This window comes from Lupinus angustifolius, chromosome LG06, assembly GCF_001865875.1.
Source record: "Lupinus angustifolius cultivar Tanjil chromosome LG06, LupAngTanjil_v1.0, whole genome shotgun sequence".
NCBI classification, from domain to species: domain Eukaryota; kingdom Viridiplantae; phylum Streptophyta; class Magnoliopsida; order Fabales; family Fabaceae; genus Lupinus; species Lupinus angustifolius.
Genome location: NC_032014.1, coordinates 30702818 through 30722456, shown reverse-complemented (window position 1 = coordinate 30722456; position 19639 = coordinate 30702818). Strand labels below are relative to the sequence as shown.

At 32.6% G+C, this 19639-nt stretch overlaps 3 protein-coding genes and 1 non-coding gene across 4 annotated transcripts; 1 reads left to right on the top strand and 3 right to left on the bottom strand.

The window, feature by feature from the left end:
- LOC109351079 (scarecrow-like protein 34) lies at window positions 266–3519 on the bottom strand. The gene is made up of 2 exons (XM_019592413.1): window positions 3119–3519; window positions 266–2674 (listed from the first exon to the last, which is right to left on the bottom strand). Exons 1-2 carry the CDS (start codon window positions 3385–3387, stop codon window positions 664–666), a joined length of 2280 nt encoding a protein of 759 aa, XP_019447958.1. The 5' UTR covers window positions 3388–3519; the 3' UTR covers window positions 266–663.
- LOC109351078 (oxysterol-binding protein-related protein 3C-like) lies at window positions 6111–11303 on the bottom strand. Its single transcript, XM_019592411.1, has 10 exons — window positions 10864–11303; window positions 9767–9860; window positions 9421–9537; window positions 9261–9333; window positions 8835–8953; window positions 8478–8599; window positions 7948–8124; window positions 7502–7646; window positions 7089–7267; window positions 6111–6500 (listed from the first exon to the last, which is right to left on the bottom strand). The coding sequence occupies exons 1-10, from the start codon at window positions 10959–10961 to the stop codon at window positions 6263–6265; spliced, it is 1362 nt and encodes a 453-aa protein (XP_019447956.1). The 5' UTR covers window positions 10962–11303; the 3' UTR covers window positions 6111–6262.
- On the bottom strand, window positions 11686–11757 carry TRNAG-UCC. Its single transcript has one exon. It is a non-coding gene; the product is annotated as a tRNA-Gly (tRNA).
- LOC109351074 (RHOMBOID-like protein 1) lies at window positions 14107–16834 on the top strand. Its single transcript, XM_019592407.1, has 6 exons — window positions 14107–14598; window positions 14782–14945; window positions 15096–15259; window positions 15367–15626; window positions 16205–16331; window positions 16444–16834. The coding sequence occupies exons 1-6, from the start codon at window positions 14228–14230 to the stop codon at window positions 16567–16569; spliced, it is 1212 nt and encodes a 403-aa protein (XP_019447952.1). The 5' UTR covers window positions 14107–14227; the 3' UTR covers window positions 16570–16834.

Genomic DNA, 19639 nt, shown 5'->3' with positions numbered 1-19639 from the left:
GGCTCTCAATTGGAAGATACCAAAGATTGGTCAGCCAAACAGCTCACTAGAAAAGATGCAACATCAAATGAAGTAAGAGCTGAATAAAAGCTTTCTTTAGATGTTCAAACTCAGTTATTTAGGCAGTGTAAAAAGGTTATTAGAAGATTACACATGTCAGTGAAAACTTTCCACTGAGACAGTGGAAATTAAGAAAGCTTCATACAAAGAGGGTTGAAATGAAATTTCAAAAAACAACTATCAAGCAAGACCTATTACCTTAAACTAACTGAAATATCCATCCATTTCAAATTAATACAAGCTGGTCAACTAATTATTTGGTCAACTAATATGTGAAGTGCTTATAATACATGTTGGTCAAAACTGGGAAGAATATTCATCAAAACACCTGAAGACTAACCAAATAGGGAAATGCTGGTAATACCAGGACCTGAAAGGCTGAAACCATAAAAAGAACAACATAAGTTTTTCACTATTACATCAATCATACGTGATATTCTACTACTAACACAAATGTTATACTAGGATAATAACCCAAAACCAAACAGGGGAAAAGAAATATTGAAGAAGTAGAAAGAGTAGAATCTAAAAACTGACTCTTAGAATCATATCTACTATCCAGAATGAGGTCTGAAACAGGGGGAAAAGTACAGTAACATCTAGTTATGCAGGCACCCAAGCAGCGGAAGCATACAAGACGCGGCCCTTCCAACCTTGAAGCATCCAGTTGTTGTCTTCGTCAAACACAAAATCTCTGTCGTGCTGGTACCATTCCCTTATTTTCCTCCTAAACCCCGTCATTAGTTCCTTATCCAGAGGGATCTGCTTAAAACCAGCCCTTGTATTCCTAGCCTGCCATTGTTTGTATGTCTCAGGCCTCTCAACCCTCTCGAAACCTTCACATGCTACAACATTCATAATCTCCCTACCTGAAATCTCTCTCTCAATCATCAACCTCCATTCATTGCTACGGGGTATGAGAGTATCATACATATCATAAATTGCAGAAAAATGGAACAGTGCCTCCCTGAAGCGTGTGGCAAAGAAAGGGGCATTGTATGATCCATTTACTATGGATTGAACAAAAACATCTGGATTTATCTTCCTGATTAAATTCAAAACTGCATTTCTAGGACTATTCACTTCAATTGTCTCATCGAGTAAATTCCTAAACCTTATCAGACAGTTCACAGCAAGTACCTCATTGCTCTTGATTTTAAGGTCATCAATTAGAATGGTTTCCCAGTTTCGTGATGCTATCGCTTTGAACTCAAAGGGAACATTGAAACGCTTACAGTAGTTAGCTAGACAATGTCCTGTCTCCTCAATTCTTTCTGATGGACGAAAGCCAGGTTGGGGATACTCTATCCCTGTGATGCGTAGCTTGGGAGGCCCGCCACTTCTTTTTGACAGAAACTTGATAAGTATTGGCCACTGGAAGCCATACAGGATACCAAAATCGATAATATGAAGGGTTTCTGCATTTTCAGCTGCTTTCAAAATCGTTTTGTTTGCAAAGAAATGCGCCAATTTCTTGAAAGGGCAAGCAGATATATAAACTTGGTAAGCTTTTAGAAAATCAGCAGCAGTAAACTTCTTGTAGCTTGGAGAGTTAATAAATATTTGGGTTCCAGTTCCAGCTCCAACCAAACGTGCCTCCAAACCATTGCCAAAGTAATGAGCCAACCTCTGTGATGCATCACCTAAGGGAGAAGAATGCTGCCTAATCTGCTTTAGTAGTTCATTAGCAGTCCTGTTGTCACCGGCAGATACAGCTTGTGCACATAGAATCAAAAGAGTCCTCAAATCCACAGTTTCCTTCTTCCTTCCTTGTTTCTTCAATCTAGACTTCCCTCTATTAGATGAAGGTGGTTGTTCACTTGGTTGTTCGTTACTGTCTATAACCGATACATCCTGTTGTTCAGCATGCAGCGGCACATTTTCAATACTAAGCAACACTCGGTCGAACATTTCAGATATTCCACTCTCCTCAACACTACTTACTGCAGATTGCTTGTTGCTTCTTCCTTCTTCTTCAACACCATCACCTTCACGCTCATGATTCTTCCTACTCTTCAACGCATACGAGTTCTCCCTAACACCATTCTCTGTCTTGACCGCCACCTTCTCTACTTCGTCCTTTGGCTTTAGAGACACGCTGCTGCTTGCTACACCAGTGAAAAGCTGGGTTCCTTGAGGAAGAAACTTACTAGCTTCCTCTAACCCTCTTCTAAACTGCAACATAGAGTCTGCATCACTAAAGATATTTTGAGCCAAGAGCTTGGTGACAGAAGAATCCAAATCCAACATTCCATTACTAATACTAGTCAAAGCATGCTGAGGAAGTTGAGAGTGTAAATGGGAGGTGGAATCTGAATTTAACTGGAAAGTATAATCACCAGAAACAGGGGTATCTGGTGGAAGAGGCTTCAACTCGTGGCGATTATCGGTGCCACTGCTGCCAGAATCAGCAGAACTAGTGCTTCCAGAACAATTCCCATCTGGACTTTCCAGATTCTGATGAATGTCAAGCGGGTGTTGATCAGGCGAATGAGGCAATTTTTCTATCAGGGCATCGGAGAACGATTTCTCAGTAATTTGCAGACTCAATGGGTCATAATACATGCATGGCTTTTGTTCAAAGTTCTCTTCCATGAGAATCTGGCTTATGTACCTGTTAAAAACCATTGAGTTAGTTGATTTTTTATTTGGTAACTTGGCTATGTTATAAATAGTACAGCAATAGAATTTTGTAACATCATAGTTATACACTATGTAGCACGAATATGCACTAACACAAGGATATGGAAAAAATCAAAAAGAAGGAAAATGTAAAATACATCTGTAAATGTTTTAAATCCGGATCTGCAACCTATTTGATATCATAGTTACATAATTTTCTCATTTACTCTATATCGTATACTTTCATCATAAAAAATATCTCATAAAATTAATGTAAAATTGAGAACCGTGTATCAGGTAACTATGATAGAAGGTTCGAAACTGCAACAGTTTTGAAGTTTCTTTCTTTGTTTCCTATAGCTAGGTTATCATAAACATGAATAAGAATTAATAGATATTTTTCTTTCATTCAAATCAATAAGAATGTACTGAATACCTAGCAGTTTCTGAAAACTCAGAATCTTCAAGGGATGATAGATTGTACGGCTCTGATGATACAACTTGAGCTTCAACTACAGAAGAGTTGAAGAATGAAGTATCACGTGTAGAAAAACTAAGTGGGTCATTAGCATCAGCATCAAATTGATAAAAAGGATCAGAATTTGTGAAATTGAAAAGGTTCTGGTACTGTCCATTAAGATCCCAATAATTTGGATCTGAATTGTAGAAATCAGCACCACAATTTCCAACAAAATTTGGATCCATAGTAACAACAAAAATTAATAATAATACTCACATAGACAGAAACTGTTACATATGAGTACAACTAATAATAATGAATGAAGTTATTATGTTCTATGTGTTTGTTGGCAATGAACTATAGGAATGGTTAAGAATAAAAGTCTATTGCAATGATAAGAGGAGAATGATGAAATGTTGCAAAGATAATGGTCAAGGTTGTGTTCTGTGTTTTATAGTACAGGATAAAGGAGTTAAGATACTTTCCGATAATGGAAAGGCAAGTGCTCCGAAACATAAAGAAAAATACAACTTTTAATAATATATTTATCATTTTAATTATAATAAGATTATATTTTTTCTATTAAAAATAAATGGAGAAACTTGCATTTGAATCTCGATTTTCGAGAGATACTTTTTGAGCAGACAGATTGTTTGACTTTTAGTACTTTACATTTTTCTAGTTATTAGATACCCACGAATCTTCCTTCAAATATCATGCTTTTCTTTACTTTTCCTCTTAAGACTAATGTAAAATGATATAAGAAGGAAAAATGATATGTTTGGTTTATTTTTAATTATTCGTAATTATAATAATTATTATGTTTTTATTATATTTCTAATTAAATTATAATTTGTTCATTTTGTTTCCTTTTTTTCCAAATAGATTTGTACTAGAAATAGTGAAAAGTTGATTTCATTGCTTCTTTATATAAATATTTTAAAACAATAACCAAAATGAGAATATAAGATCAAGTTGATAATTAATATGAAATATGAAGTTCCTTATTTATAATTATCAATGATAATCAACTATATAAAATTTTGAATAAGAAGGCTTTAAATAAATACTCTCAAACTTAAGGTTTCACATGTACCTATTAAGTCATTATAGAATCTTTTTGATAATAAGTTTTTTTTCAAATTTTTTTATACTGAATAACTGTTTTTTCAAGTTTTTAACTAGTTTATAGTAAATTGTGATGACTAGACCGAATGATCCGAGTGATCGGATTTCTAACTGAATTTGAAAAAAACTTTGGTTTATTGTTTTAACCAAATGAGAAGTAGAATGAAGATATTAATAAAAATATTTTACTGCCTATCAAGTTACTTGAGTTAGTTCAATGGTAGAAATGAAGTATATATGTCCAAATTCAAATCTAAAAAATGTTATCTCTTTTTATAAAATCTATTATGACCTCTCAATTGAAAAAATTAAAATGGTATTCACTATCTTGTTTTGTTTATAAACTAAATTAAAATGGTATTCACTATCTCGAGTGGGTACACAATTTAAGAAAAAATTGTATCATATTACAAACAAAATAGGTGCCAATGTCCTAACCAATCATTTCTATTTGGTGTTAAGAAACTGTTGAATTTTTTTAGTTGTGATGGTTAATATTTCATTTCATTTATTTATGTTTGATCTAGGGGCCTCATAGTGGTGTTTGTAACAAGTTTATTGAATATTAGACAAATTGATAATTAAGATTTAAATCCATAACCACTGAGTTGAATGGATTATAATTTTTATTTTATTAGAACTTCTTCAATCATCACTATTGGATAAGTAGTGTTTCTTGGTTGACAAGGTTTTAACTTTCTCCATCCATCACGTAAATCTTGAGGAAGAAGCAACCTTTTATTTTTTTATTTTGTATTTTTGTGGTTCACAAACCAAGTATTCATATTGCACTAGTAGCTAACTATAATGTTCCACATGCCTTGTTATTTGAATTTCCAGAGTTATACGTAATGGACCATTATCACATAATGCACGCACACATAGACACATTTGCTTAAAAGATATGGTCTATCGACAATATTAGTCTAGTAGTATAAGATTTCAACGAATTCCTATATAGACCAAAAGATCAATGATTCGATTTATAAGAATAACACTTATTGGGAGTGATAGTCACACATCGGCAAAAGCGATTAATTTTTCAAGCATTGTTTTTCAGTTTATTTACTTAATTTCATATGTATTTTTTTTATATTATTTTGGGCAAAGTCCAAGCATGAATCACACAAGTTTTTTTTTAAATAAGCCCAATCGAATAGCATTATCAAACGTAGAGATTTAATTACAAGATAGTACAAATGACTTTAGTTAATAAAATTATCTGACCAAATTTCAATAAGACATGCAATAAACATGTACTCATATATCACCCGTGTGTAAGAAGAAGAAAAAAAGATTATATAATAAATAATAACTTACGATGTTTAAACATTTATTTGTTCATTTTATACATTTATTTCTTGGGTTAGTGCCACACACAAAAGAAAACAAAACAAACTACAACATAAATAAGTCATGGCTAGGCAATAACACACCACGAAAATCTGATTCACATTTGTTGTTTTACCGATTTGTGTCACTTCATCTATCAAGAGATGTGATTGATCATAAAAATATTTAATAATTATAATTTAAATAAAAAAATTTCAACCAATCAGAAGTGATAATACGACAGCAAATATGCTCCTACAAAAATCATTGAAGATTAAAAGAAGACCAATCATTGAGAGGGTTGATAGTTTCATGGAATCCATAATCTTTTGCTGCCAAATAATATATAATATTGATCCATAGGACATGTGATTGATCACTAAAAAAAGTAGTATGTTGTTTGACCGGGAAAAGAGTGTAATATTTATGTACTGTCAGTATAAGATTTATACACAGTCAATATATCATTTACCATATATACAAAGATTCCGCAATATACTGCATGTGATTGAATAGGGCTATCCATGCATAACATATATATTTCAATTAAAATACTAAGATCAGTTAAGGTAGAAATGAACTGTAGATACAATTTACACAAGGCACCCCATAATTCTTTGCCATATCAATCAATAAAAAGAGGGGGAAAATGCAACTAGTTCATTCTGTGGACAAATTACCATACTGCCATGGATTGAACTCAATTGATTTATTATCAAAATCATCAATGTTTCCTATAGCAGCTCTATGTTCATTGTATTTACCATTGTATTGGTAGATTTCTAAATCACCCCAAGGAGTTGATGTCACTTCTTCTGTTAAATCAAACCATCTTGGTGTGAAGTTATGCCCTTTAGCCTCTCTTGTTCTCTTTTCGGCGCGTTGCATCTCCTCTAACCTATAAGGGAAAAGACACAACACAACATAAGGATCCTAGAAAACAACCTCAAGTGTATACATGATGAAACTAGGCTATGTTTAGAATGATAGAAATGGATGAAACAAAGAACGGAACCGAATAAAATGGAATCATACTAGGTTCCATTGTTTGGATTGTTTAAAATCGAATGGAAACGTATTGAACCTCTTGGAATGGGTTCAGTTCTATTCCGTCCAATATCTCAACTTTTCTTCCTCCCGATTTCGGGCTACGAGAAATGAGATGGGAGTGGACCTGGAATTTATCTTCTTCCTAGCTGATAAAGGCGTTGTTTAATACAAGTTCATTGCTTACAAGTCATAAACTACTTCAAGTAGCTTATAAAATATGAGGTTAAGCTCTTCTGCCAAACACAAACTGCTAGCTTATTTTTTTGTCAAATAAGTTAATTGATAACCTACTCTTTTGAAAGAAGCAAATTCAATCTCGTTCATCCCCAGATTGTTATAATAAATGCGGCGAGTAATTAACGAAGATAACATTGATCTTGCAAAACTGATAGTTAAAATTTCAGGGCATGCGGATAATGAAAGAAAAGTAAAGGACCTGCTCTTTTCTGCACCAGCTTTGGACATATCACCCATCTCAAGTGCATATCTATCTGGGCGTAAACGAGAATCTGATGCCAACAATTTTCTAGGGGCAGTGTCAAAGCTGTTTATTTTATGCGCAAAATATGTATACTGGAATTTATCATTCTTTGGAACATCAGCAACATGCCAAACCTGCATTCATGTGTTTGTAAGTAACATTGAGGTATTTATGCACGAGTTAATGTATCGGAAAAAAGTAGTTAATAAAAAATACTATTTCAGAATGTCGGATTTTTTATAGCTGACACTTCTAACTTCTGATCAAAGAATTCACAATTAACACTCAAATGAAAGAATCAAGTTTAAAAACAAAGTTCCATTCTATATCAGGTAATGTTCGTGATCTTTATAATTTAGTTTAACTACCTCTGTCAATTCTGTGTCTGGAAGAGGCTCTCCTTCCAAATCACAAGGCTGATAACTCATTGACTCGTTCCACTTCCCGGTCATCAATATTTTAGGCTCCTCGTCAGAATTATATACATATCCATCTACTTCATACCGACCAGCCCTGCAAGATACCAGGAATCAGATAGAGCTTAACCATTGATATAAGAAATTTTGTATAAACCAACACTAAGTAGTTGTTGAAAAAGTTAATATCTAAATGTATACGATTAGTACGTTCTTGGTACTAGAAAACCAAATCACATAATTAGGTGAATCAGGGACATTTAATTCCATAAAAATCCCATACAATAATTTCAATTTCAATACACTTATATATAGAAGTCAAACTGTAGTAGTGCTGACAAAACTGCCCAAAATTGAATCAAAACCCAATAACAGAAATGATATGATATGTGACATACCCAAACCATCCACATGGTTGGAAGTATAGTACAACTTTGTCCCCAGTTGTCAAATTCGCCATTATCATATCCCCAGGTGAATCAACCCAAGTTCGGCCAAAAATCAAGTTATTAACCTTTGTAGGAGGTGGCACCAAATCCAAGATTACACCATCCCTCTTGAGGGTTACACGTGTTCTGCAAACAATGATCCACAAACATGTAATTACTTCCTAGAAAGCAATTGACCCGGAAAAGAAATTAAGAGAACGATGAGTCTGCTGAATATCTGGATTATAAAACCAAAAGGTGACAAACTTGTGAGATTCTCAGAAAGCATTGTGATTAGATTAGAACAAACATGCCAAATATGCATCGAAAATAATATGCCTCTATCGGATAGAAAAAACTCACAACCCAATAGTTTAACATGAAATAAATAGCTCTCAAGAGCACAGAGACGACAAGCAAACTCTGCAGTGAGTCATGTGAACACAGAAATTGGAATGGCAGTAAGGGAATCAGCTAAACAAATGCAATGCATGGATCACCTTCCAACAGGGTAAACATCAACAGAGTTTCCCAGAAACTTAGTTTTTAACTTTGAAGTCACGTCATATGCAAAATGCTCATTCTCGGCATGTCCAGAACTCATAGGGGGGTGATGACTCACCTGAAATTAAAAGTATATATTTACAAGACATATAATGTAGAGGACAACATAACAGAGAGAAGAGTAAATAAAAAATCCATAAATTATGTTTTGACCTATCAATGCAAAATAAAACAAACATGAGAAGCAGATGGCAGTTCTTCCGGATACTGGCATGCATAACAAAGGAAACTTGATCTAAAAAAGAGGGAGGGGTAGAGGGAGTTCCCATGAGAATCACATACTTAAAAGATACCTGTTCGGCAAGGAATGAAATTCCACCATGGTTAGCCATTTCATAAGTCTCTCCGAGAATAGGATTAAAAGGCTTCCAGGTCCTTTGGTATGCATAATACACAGATATTGCCCAAGATGCTGTCATGATTAGATAAGTTACAGAAGTAGGGAAATAATCAGAAAGCAAATACATAAAACACGTAGATACTTAAATACGAATGTACATTTAGAAAAAACAAGATCTAATACAATAAGCCTGAGCTGAAAATAATTGGGGTAAAGCAAATACATCCTTGTCACAAATCAAACCTAGTTAAAATGCTTCACGTGGCTTCTAGTTTTTCATGTATTTTTATCTTTACCTATGACTCCATTATCATAAGATAAGAATTCAATTCAATTGAAAGGATGAAGAGAGAGAAAATAAGCCGGGGGGATAACTCACATGCATACACCAGCCGCATGTATGGATCCTCACATTCATCTGCCCGATCTAACAAGTAGGAGTACTCCATTAACTAGTTCAAGTGATTCAAAGTTCAATATAGAAGCAAGACAAACAAATAAAAGAATTAAACAATGAAAACAGCTAAAGCTATGCCAACCTCTGCCATCTTTTGAAGCATAGTCATTGGTTCAAAAATAATAACCGGTAGCGTTACCATTGATGTTACATCTGAGCCAATATATTTGTGCATCATCTTCCAGTAACCATCTCTTTCCTGTATAAAAGAGACAGAGATGAAAAGAGTGATAATGGTGTTATCACAATTCACAAACAAGTATTTATCAGGCTTGCATAGAAATAAAAGAAGTGCAGAATCCTAAAAAATCGCAGAGGAGTGATAACTGTCAATTGCCATGCCAAAACAGGGAGTACAAAATATAGCATACTGAAAGTTGAAGTATAAAAACATTAAGAAAATTATAAAAAAAAAACAAAATAAGCACCTCCTGTTTCCATCTCCCTCTCTGAGCTTCCTCTTCTGCATCATCTTTACCTCCATCGGGATTTATGACTTCTACCCCTTCATATCCTAGAAACCTATAATCAAAAGGCAAAAACAGACATATGCTTACATTTCTATCAAAATCACTACATTTCTTAGTGACAAACCTGACAAGATCCACTGAAAAAGGTATAAAAAAATGAAACAAAAAAGGATATAGAATTATAAAATGATGCTTATGGATTGAAAGTTTTTCATTGCCTTTCTTCATTTCTTGAAAATTAAGTAATTTGTAAGTGTGTGCTCAACAAACAACTACCTTTTCCAACAGGTTGAATCTAACTCTATGATAGAACTGGTCATAGCCAAATTATGTAAATAGAAGTTGCTGTAAAACAGTCACACTTCAGTTATTTTAACACCAGAACTTGAAATTTTGGAAGATAAAACTGATGAATACTACTCTTGAATGCAGATCCTTGATGGGAAACTGCCCATAAGTCTTGCTAGAGGAGTATAGAATGGTGTTGAGACTTGAGAGGTAGGACCAACCGAACCGACAATTATCTCTACACCCCATTTTAAACATTTGAAATAATACTCTAACTAGAATAACATCATGTCTTCGTTATAACTAAAATATCGTGTTTTTACTTCAAATGCATGCTTGCTTATCTGTGCAATTGAGATGTATCATACTAGTGTTGTGTGGATACTATATACAATAGAGCAATGTTAACAACAAGCTCTTTTCAACACGAGTTCATGTTAGATGCAGTAAAATAAAATGTGATGTTGAGAGTGTTGAAAATTGTGTGTTGCTAGTTTTCTATTGAATGTCCTAAGTGTCACGCACACACACAATATGTGCATCAATAGTTGCATTTAGATAACTAACAACAAATGCAAGGTGAAGCACATAAATTCACAACAAGCTCCAAGTAATAATAAATAGCAACATTAAACAAGCATAAAACATTGTCAATGTCACTTCAAAATCAAAATCCAAGATTATATGTGTGTATATAATTATATATATAAGTAAGGATACAATATATGATGATACAAGTACAATGCATTACAAATATGATAAAATACCCATTGACAGATCGATGCATTGCACTGCTGAACATGGATATTCCAGAACTCATGGCAGCGAAAAAGCCCTTATTTTCATTCTTTTTAGGGCTACCCATCTCTCTATAACACCCTAATTCACAATATTATACACAAAGGAAGGAACTTGACGATGACCCTCTTCGCTGAACCAAATCAAATTACATAAAAAATGTTTCTTTTCAATAAGGGTGATGAGTTATAGTAAAATTTTATAAAATGTTTAGAGAAAATGGGATTCGATGGAGTTGGTGGTTTTGTTAGTGAATGGTTTTGTGTTGTAGCGTGCGTGTAGCAGAAACAGGAATAAATGGAAATGGAGCATTGATCGTTTTTTATGGCCAAAATAAATGGAAATTGAGTTTTGACTTTACTTCCAAGGTTCTCATGTCATTCATTTTTTGGTGTTTTGGAGATAAATCCTTACCATCACTAATGATTATTTTGAAGTAGTGGAATAATAATAAAAATGATCTATTTGGAATTTCATTCTATTATAGGGTGAGGGATTTTGAGGGTTGGGAATCAATTTCTAAACTCTCTAATTGTAATTTGTAAACCTTGTTTTTTTAATGCAATTCAATACTTTTGCATTATAAGATTCTTTTATGTCACCTTGCTCTATATTTCTTAAAATTTTGGTGAAAGAAAAAGAAAAAAAAGAAATTTGAATGTAGAATAGTGGCATGCATCAACTTAAGCTATTAGGCTAACCATTATGTTTATTGGTTAATAATGATATCAAACAAGGTTATATGCACCATTATGTTTATTAATTAATAATGATATATAAAATAAAAGTTATGCGTTTGCCGGGAGTCGAACCCGGGTCTATTGCTTGGAAGGCAATTATCCTAACCGTTGGACTACAAACGCTGGTTGTTCTGGTAAGTCAGAATTACTCTTTATAATATTAGTTAGAGGTATTAGTAGATTACACCATTAATTACCCACCAAATTCTAATTAGCTTCAATGTATGCTCTTTACATGCATTTCATTTCATTCAATTAAAATGGTCTGCACATTTTTCTTCTTCCTATATGTACAACCAATTTTCACTCCTTTCATATTTCAGCAATTCAGTCGGGGTTATAATACTTAAACTCAACATCAAATTAACAGAACTATCATATAAAGTTTAATCGAGTAAATCATTTTGATCAAATTGAATAACCTCATATATGATTAATAATTATATATTTTTAGCTTTTCTCTAACAAAAATATAAAAATATGACATAATAGGTTATATGCTATAAAGAAAACTAAAACTTAAAATGTTATCTCCAACCACCAAAAAGTAATTGCATCAGTAAAAAAAAAAAAAAAAAAAGAGCAATAATATAATGTCACTAAACAAGTTTAAATTTAGGTGAGGCCCTTATATACATTTGAATAAAGTGGAGCCAGGTCCTGACACAATCTAATTGGTATTTTATTATTATAGGGTTTATCCGTAAAATAAAGGTAAACTTGCAAGCAACTCTTTTTTAATTAAATCAAACTGTCTCGATAGATGAAGCATGTTATTTCAGATTACATGATTTAACCCATTTGAATTGGATTTATACCAAATTTACATGATTTAATCAAACATCATATAAATTTATAAATGTAATATCTCAATTTTGACATATGACATATTAGGTCCACGAATATTATGAGCGTGCCACCTAAAACTTAAATATTCGTGCAGTATTTTATTCTCTTCTAAAGGGAGCCTTCCATTGACTCAACATAGATAAATAATCACTATGTCATTGAGTCGCTAAAAATAAAAATACTTATGACTTTTCTAATTAATTATATCAAGTAATATATTTTTATTTTTATAATTTTTCTAATCAATTGAATGACACATTCATTTGGGAGATAAATGTGTCCAAGAGATAGGAAATCTAGATTTGACTGACCTACATACCCTACTAGATCAAACCAATATAGAGATTCACCAACAAAAAATGTAATAGCCCCAAAATACAATATATTCTTGCAAATGCTAGGCACATGACAAGTCAACAAAACTTTAATTAGAAAGATGAATTTTCAAGGTAAATAAATTTGAGATCATATATTTTTATCTAAAACTCCACATATTGGATTTAGTCATGCATCTCCTTAAATTTGAAAAATATGACATTTGGGTACCAATAAGTATTCACAATGGGTATATACAATAATAGTTTATGGATAATAATAGTTTATGGATAAAAACAAGTTTTATGATATATATATATATATATATATATATATATATTTTATGACATGCCTTTCCTTTTTGAGTAGTTTTAATTTCTGGAGGATATTTATTATCCTATAAACTATACTATTGTTATTTGTTGAAAAAAATATTTAAAATAAAAATTTAATTATTAAATATTTTTATATTCAATGATACAAATTGTGAAGATAATATGTATTCCTTTACATTCCTTTGTAGAGTGGGAGAAGAGGAAAAGTCAGCTGGAAAAGAAAACCCAACGCACCATGTTTATGTTTTAAAAGTGCATTAAAGGTAAATTGAATAATTAAAAAAATGAAATCAATTAACATTCATTCCAGTTTTGGTGGGTAATTAATGCTTTTCTCTCATGAGGCAAAATGGTAAAGTTGTGATATATTTTGCTTGAGTCAGAATTTTGAGGTGGAGAGGAAAGTCATGTGGAAAAAATAAATATAATGGTATAGTATACTTTTATTTACAATAAAATAATTTTTTTAAAACAAAATAATGATTCATGCATCTTAATTGGTTAGTGAATATTGTTTTGTAACATAAATCACTTATTCCTATTTCTGCTCTCATTCAATAAGAGAATATTACTAAATTAAAAATAAATTCTAAAAATACATAATAACATTTTATATTTCTCAAAAAAAGTTGGTTGAATAAAAACATGAAAATGGGAGCATATCTTATGTTCTCAAAGGTGTGTGCTATTTTATATGTCACTTCTTATTATTGGTCAGAAAAATATTTTATTATTTAATTTTTAACTTAAATATATTTTTTCAACTAATATAAGATATCAAATGTAAACTCGACCCATAAAAACATAATAATTTTAGCTGTTCCGTATCTAAATTAGATTTAGAATTTAATACTAGCATATATAAGTCAAAAGAAGAAGTTAAATTTTTTCCTAGTATCCATATATATACTTAAGAAAGTAATGCAACGTGAGAGTCAAATATAACCAAATTATTACCTGTTCCAAGGTTAAAAGCACAAAACAACAACAACGTTAGAAGTTGCGACAATAACCTCAACCTCTTTTCCTCTCTCTCTCTCTCTCCCTCCTCTGAAGAACATAATATTCATTACTCACACCATCAACTTGTGATTATGGGGAGGGACCCATCTCCTCCGGGTTCTCCTGAGGTTGAGGTTAAGATTCATCCACGCCGTGTCGCAAGCACCGTTCATCCCGGCCGTGGAACTCCTCCGCCACTCTCTCCTCCGCCACCGTTGAATCCTACCCATGAACGTGAACGTGATCGTGAAAGGGATCGTGACTTCAGCCTATTTAGACGGTGGTTCCCGTGGCTGGTACCGTCATTTGTGGTGGCAAATATTACTATATTCATTGTCACCATGTATGTTAATGATTGCCCTAACCATTCATTTCCTTCATCTTCTTGTGTTGCTCCTTTTCTTGGAAGATTCTCCTTTCAACCTCTTAGAGAGAATCCCCTCTTTGGTCCTTCTTCAATCACGTTAGTTCTCTCTTCTCTTTCTCCATTGCTTCATTTACACGTATTCTCTCACAAACAAAAAACCAGATTTTTATCATACATAAGTGAAGTTTCTTCCACATCAAAATTTAAACACCCTATGGTGTTTTTTGTTTTGGTGTAGATGTTTATCATTTTATGTTTTGTTATGTGTTTATTGTTCAGATTAGGCAAAATGGGTGCTCTAGAAGTAGATAAAGTGGTTCAAAAACACCAAGCTTGGCGTCTCCTCTCTTGTATTTGGTTGCATGGTGGGGTTGTTCATGTACTTGCCAACATGTTGAGTCTTGTTTTTATTGGAATTCGGCTTGAGCAAGAATTTGGATTTGGTATGGTTCTGGTAATTGTCCTTGCATTGTTCCAATATAATATCATTTCACACTTTTTTTTTCATGATCTACAATTATAATTATTAGGTGCTTGTTAACTCTTAAGAACAATAGTATCCACTTTCTCAGTTTTGCTTGAACTTTTTACAGTGAGGATTGGATTTCTGTATGTGATATCTGGTTTTGGAGGGAGTTTGTTATCTGCACTATTCATACAATCAGGTATCTCAGTTGGTGCTTCTGGTGCATTGTTTGGCTTGCTAGGAGGCATGCTATCCGAGCTCTTAATGAATTGGACAATCTATGCCAATAAGGTGAATGAGCCAATCAATGTGTTAAATTCAATAGTACTTCCTAAGAAATAATCTCTCTAATAGTTATATTAACTCTTTTCCTTTTCAACTTTTGTGTTGTTTTGCAGTGTGCTGCATTGTTGACTCTAATAGTTATTGTTGTGATCAATTTAGCTGTTGGAATCCTTCCACATGTGGACAATTTTGCTCATATTGGAGGATTTGTCTCTGGATTTCTTCTCGGATGCGTCTTTCTGATTCGACCGCAATTTAAGTGGGTTAGCCAACAGAATTCTCCTCATGGACATGCTGTACATCCTGTGAAATATAAGCACAAACCTTACCAGTATGTATTGTGGGTCATCTCTTTCATACTATTGCTTGCAGGGTAAGTTTCACTTTTTTTGTTCTTCTTAGTGTTACACTTTATTTTGTTTGCTGATCTGATTTCACTGATATACATGTTTTTCAAGCACCCTGCATTGATTTTCTGATCAAAGAGATTTGACTAGAAAGGATTGTTTTTCTAGCTTCTTAGTACTATTCTGGTCATGGGCTTTTCAAATCTTTATCAGACATACATTAGTATTGGAAAGCTGTTTTTTTTCTCTTTTTTCTGGATAGCTTTTGATTCTCCTCAAAATGTGTTCAATTCATGCATTATGTTATTTTTATATACAAAAAAAATGAATCTTTTCTTCTTTGTCTTAAAGTGTTAGAAATTGCTAGCTTATTTAGTAGGGACTTAAACTACCACAGAGCCAAAGCTTAAGTGCAAAGATAAATGAATTCTATCAAGCTTGCAATGCCATAAGATATTTTTCTTAGCACTTTATATATCCTTTATCACTACATATCATATTGTTTATGTTTCTCTTGCACATGCCCAAAGATTTAACAAATCCATACTACAATTATATAGTACTATTTCATCTTTGTGATTTTATCTTTGGATGATTTTAACAGATTGATTACGGGGCTAGTTTTACTCCTTCGAGGTGTTAACTTGAATGAGCGTTGTTCATGGTGTCATTACTTAAGTTGTGTCCCTACCTCAAAATGGAGCTGCAAAACAGAACAATTGTATTGTGAGGTGAGTGATGATGTACTCACAATTCCAAACATTTGAGGACATTGTTAAACAATGTTGTTATCTTTTTTCTAAGTTGAATTTGATACTAATATATAGTGATATGTTTCTGCAGACAATCCAAATGGGAAACCAACTTAACATAACATGCTTGAGCAATGGGAGAAGTGACATTTTTCCTCTTTCAGATACTGGCTCCCTTAAGGCTCAACAACTATGTTCTAAACTTTGCAATTCATAAATACACATGCTCCAACATTTCTTCATGGAATGCCATTTAACATGTGTATATGATAGAAATGTCATTCTTTTGGATTAATTGACAACTATGGTTGTTCTTATGTCCACCATCATCACTGTAATTTCCATCACTTAGATATGAATTACTATGTACTATTATTCTTTTGTGGCAGGAGAGAGGAGGAAAGGAGGAATGGAATTTGTATTTGGTTAATGAAACAATAATAATTCTTAAAGATAGTAAATGTTATAAAATGGATTTATCCATAGTAGGGGTGAACATGGGCCGGTAAGATTTGTCATTTACCCGACTCTAAATGTTGGTTGGATCCTTTTTTTTAATCCAAACTAGCCCTAACTCGACACTAAATGTCGACTGAGTTAGCCTTTGAACTCTAACATAACCTAGACCCGATATAATGCATATTATTTTAGATAAAGACTTCTCAATTTTACTTATTATTATAGATATGTAATTTGAAATATAGAATTATATATATATATTTAATCATGCATATATAATGTAGATAATCAATGATATTTTCGACCAAAGAGGTATCGATATTCTATACACAGTTCAATAGAGACACATACAAAAATAATGAGTGAGTGACCATGGGATGAGACAGGTCATGCTCGTCCCCCTAATTGGTCCTAAATATTGACTGAGTCTAATTTTTAAACCCGATCCTAGATTCGATAAGACCCGACCCTATTCGAGCCCGACCATAATCAGTTATACCAGATGAGCAAGTAGCGTCCGTGCACCCCAAATCCATATGAGCATAGCCATTATGCATTGCTTTAGATTAAGCTTAGGATCATGCACAGGCCAGTTCTTTTTGTGATAAAAATGTCTAACTTGACTATTTCATTTTTTGTTAGACATCCAAATTATTCTCAAAAGAGCCTTTGATATGTGCTGCATTATGGTCTCTCAAGTCTCTATACCCTCTAAAAATACCATTGCATCCAGGGTTTATATTGTTGTCATAGCTAATAAGGCTCATAAGTTATTTTTATAAGCTGTTCTTGCAAGTCCAAATAAGTTATTCCAAATAATGACCCAAATCATGAAAATGATTAAGGCAAATGAAGCTCCCTTGTTTTTCATATTTTCTACTTTCTTCATATCTCCCTTGTTTCTCATCTCTGCCGTACAAGTAACTTTTATATTAAGAGTGTATCAAAATTATATCTTTATCCTAATTATTTAGGCAGAAATTAAGTAATGGACGAACTAATCTCTTTCGAGTTGTATGGCTACTCCTATAGGTATAATATCTATTACTGATATCGATATCGGACATATTTTAAAACCATGGTTAAATGCTTCCTACTCCTACCATCTCAAACACTTTATGATGCTAAGGTTGTTGGAACTTAATATCATAGGCAGTTAAGAATAAGTGAATAAGGAAAAGAGTATAAAGAAGGAACATGAAAGGTTTAGGGATATATTATAGCAACTCAACTTTCATATGAATTTGATTAAAGTTTGTCTCTTGATTTGTTAGCATGCATAATCTCCTGCTCAATTAATATAGTAAAATGGTCCAACTTTGAATGCACATTTCTCCAATGCATCATTATGGTTCCTTAATAATACATTTTCAACCTTTCTTGTAGGCTAATTTTGCAACTTTTGACATGAGCATCATTGAGTGCAAATTAGTATGTGCACTTGTAAATTGTAATCTCTCTGTAAATTACTCCCACACACAAACTCTCTTATGATTAGTTGTTCTTTTCTGCTACAATTTCATGATTTGAATACCTAAATTTGACATATGTGTATATTTTGTTTATATCATCCTCATAGTGTGATATACATTATATTATTCACTCACGTTCACATCACATGAACCTATCAAATTAGAAAATGGAAATTTGATATTTAATATCAACCATTATATCATTCCAAAGCATTTTGTTGTTTTATGAGCACTAAAATGGAGCATTCAAGTGTGATTTCCTAACATTAATTAAGTTATCTGTCTATTAGCTCATTTATAAAGCAATTCTTACAAACAATGTCTCATTCTCTATCACAAGTCAATCAAAATAATAATTTGTATTATTTTTTGTTTTTAAATTTTTTCTTTTATTCACATGTCAATATATGATTGGTTTGAGACAAATGATCTTCATCCTCTTTGTAATACAAAGCCAGAACAAGCCCATAATGTAGTGTTCCATTGTACTTTCCACCAAGGCCCTTTCCTTATATTCATCACATTTTTCAAATAAATGTAATCCCCTCTGTTTTTCTATAGGAGGAATTGTTCTATTTCAGACCAATGTAAATCTTCTATACTCTAAATATATATCAATGCTTATATATAAACTGTAATGATATTTTTTCTTTCAAAATAAAATAATAGATATTTTTTGGATAAAATAAATGAATTAACTACCTTATAACTTAAGTGTGTTGGTGACATTGATTGAAACCAATCCATATACTCTTTTATTTTTGCCTTGTCCTAATGGGGTGATATTACTAATGGGTCATAGCTAGCCAGCATCAAAATTTGACAAATAAGTTGCATTCATATCATTGATACGATTTTTATTGGGATAAAATAGCACATGGGAGGAACATCATAGAAAATGATGGAAATGGATTAACTTAACATCAACTCAACACTTGGTGGGGGACAAGTTCCATATATCTTCTCAATTTATCTTTATTCTCAACAAAAAGAAATTTTATATATCCATTATTTTATACTATTTCATTTGTTAGTAATAAGAAAATCACTCATTAAAAAATTGATAATTTTTTTTAATGAAAAATAAAGTATTCATATTAGTGCAAAATAATATCTATGTATACAAGATTTGGTTGAATCTCACCAAACATACTTGCCATGTTTAGACTTTTGGCTTTGTGACAAAGAGCATGTGCAATGGTTTCACTCCAATCCGAACCCTATTCATACAATTGTATGCCTAGAGAATATTAGAAAGAGACCACTTAATTACGTGCTAAATAAAATTTTACTTTTCAATTTAAGACATTAATCTTCATGCACATATGCTCCTAATGAGAGAACTAGATGCTTAAT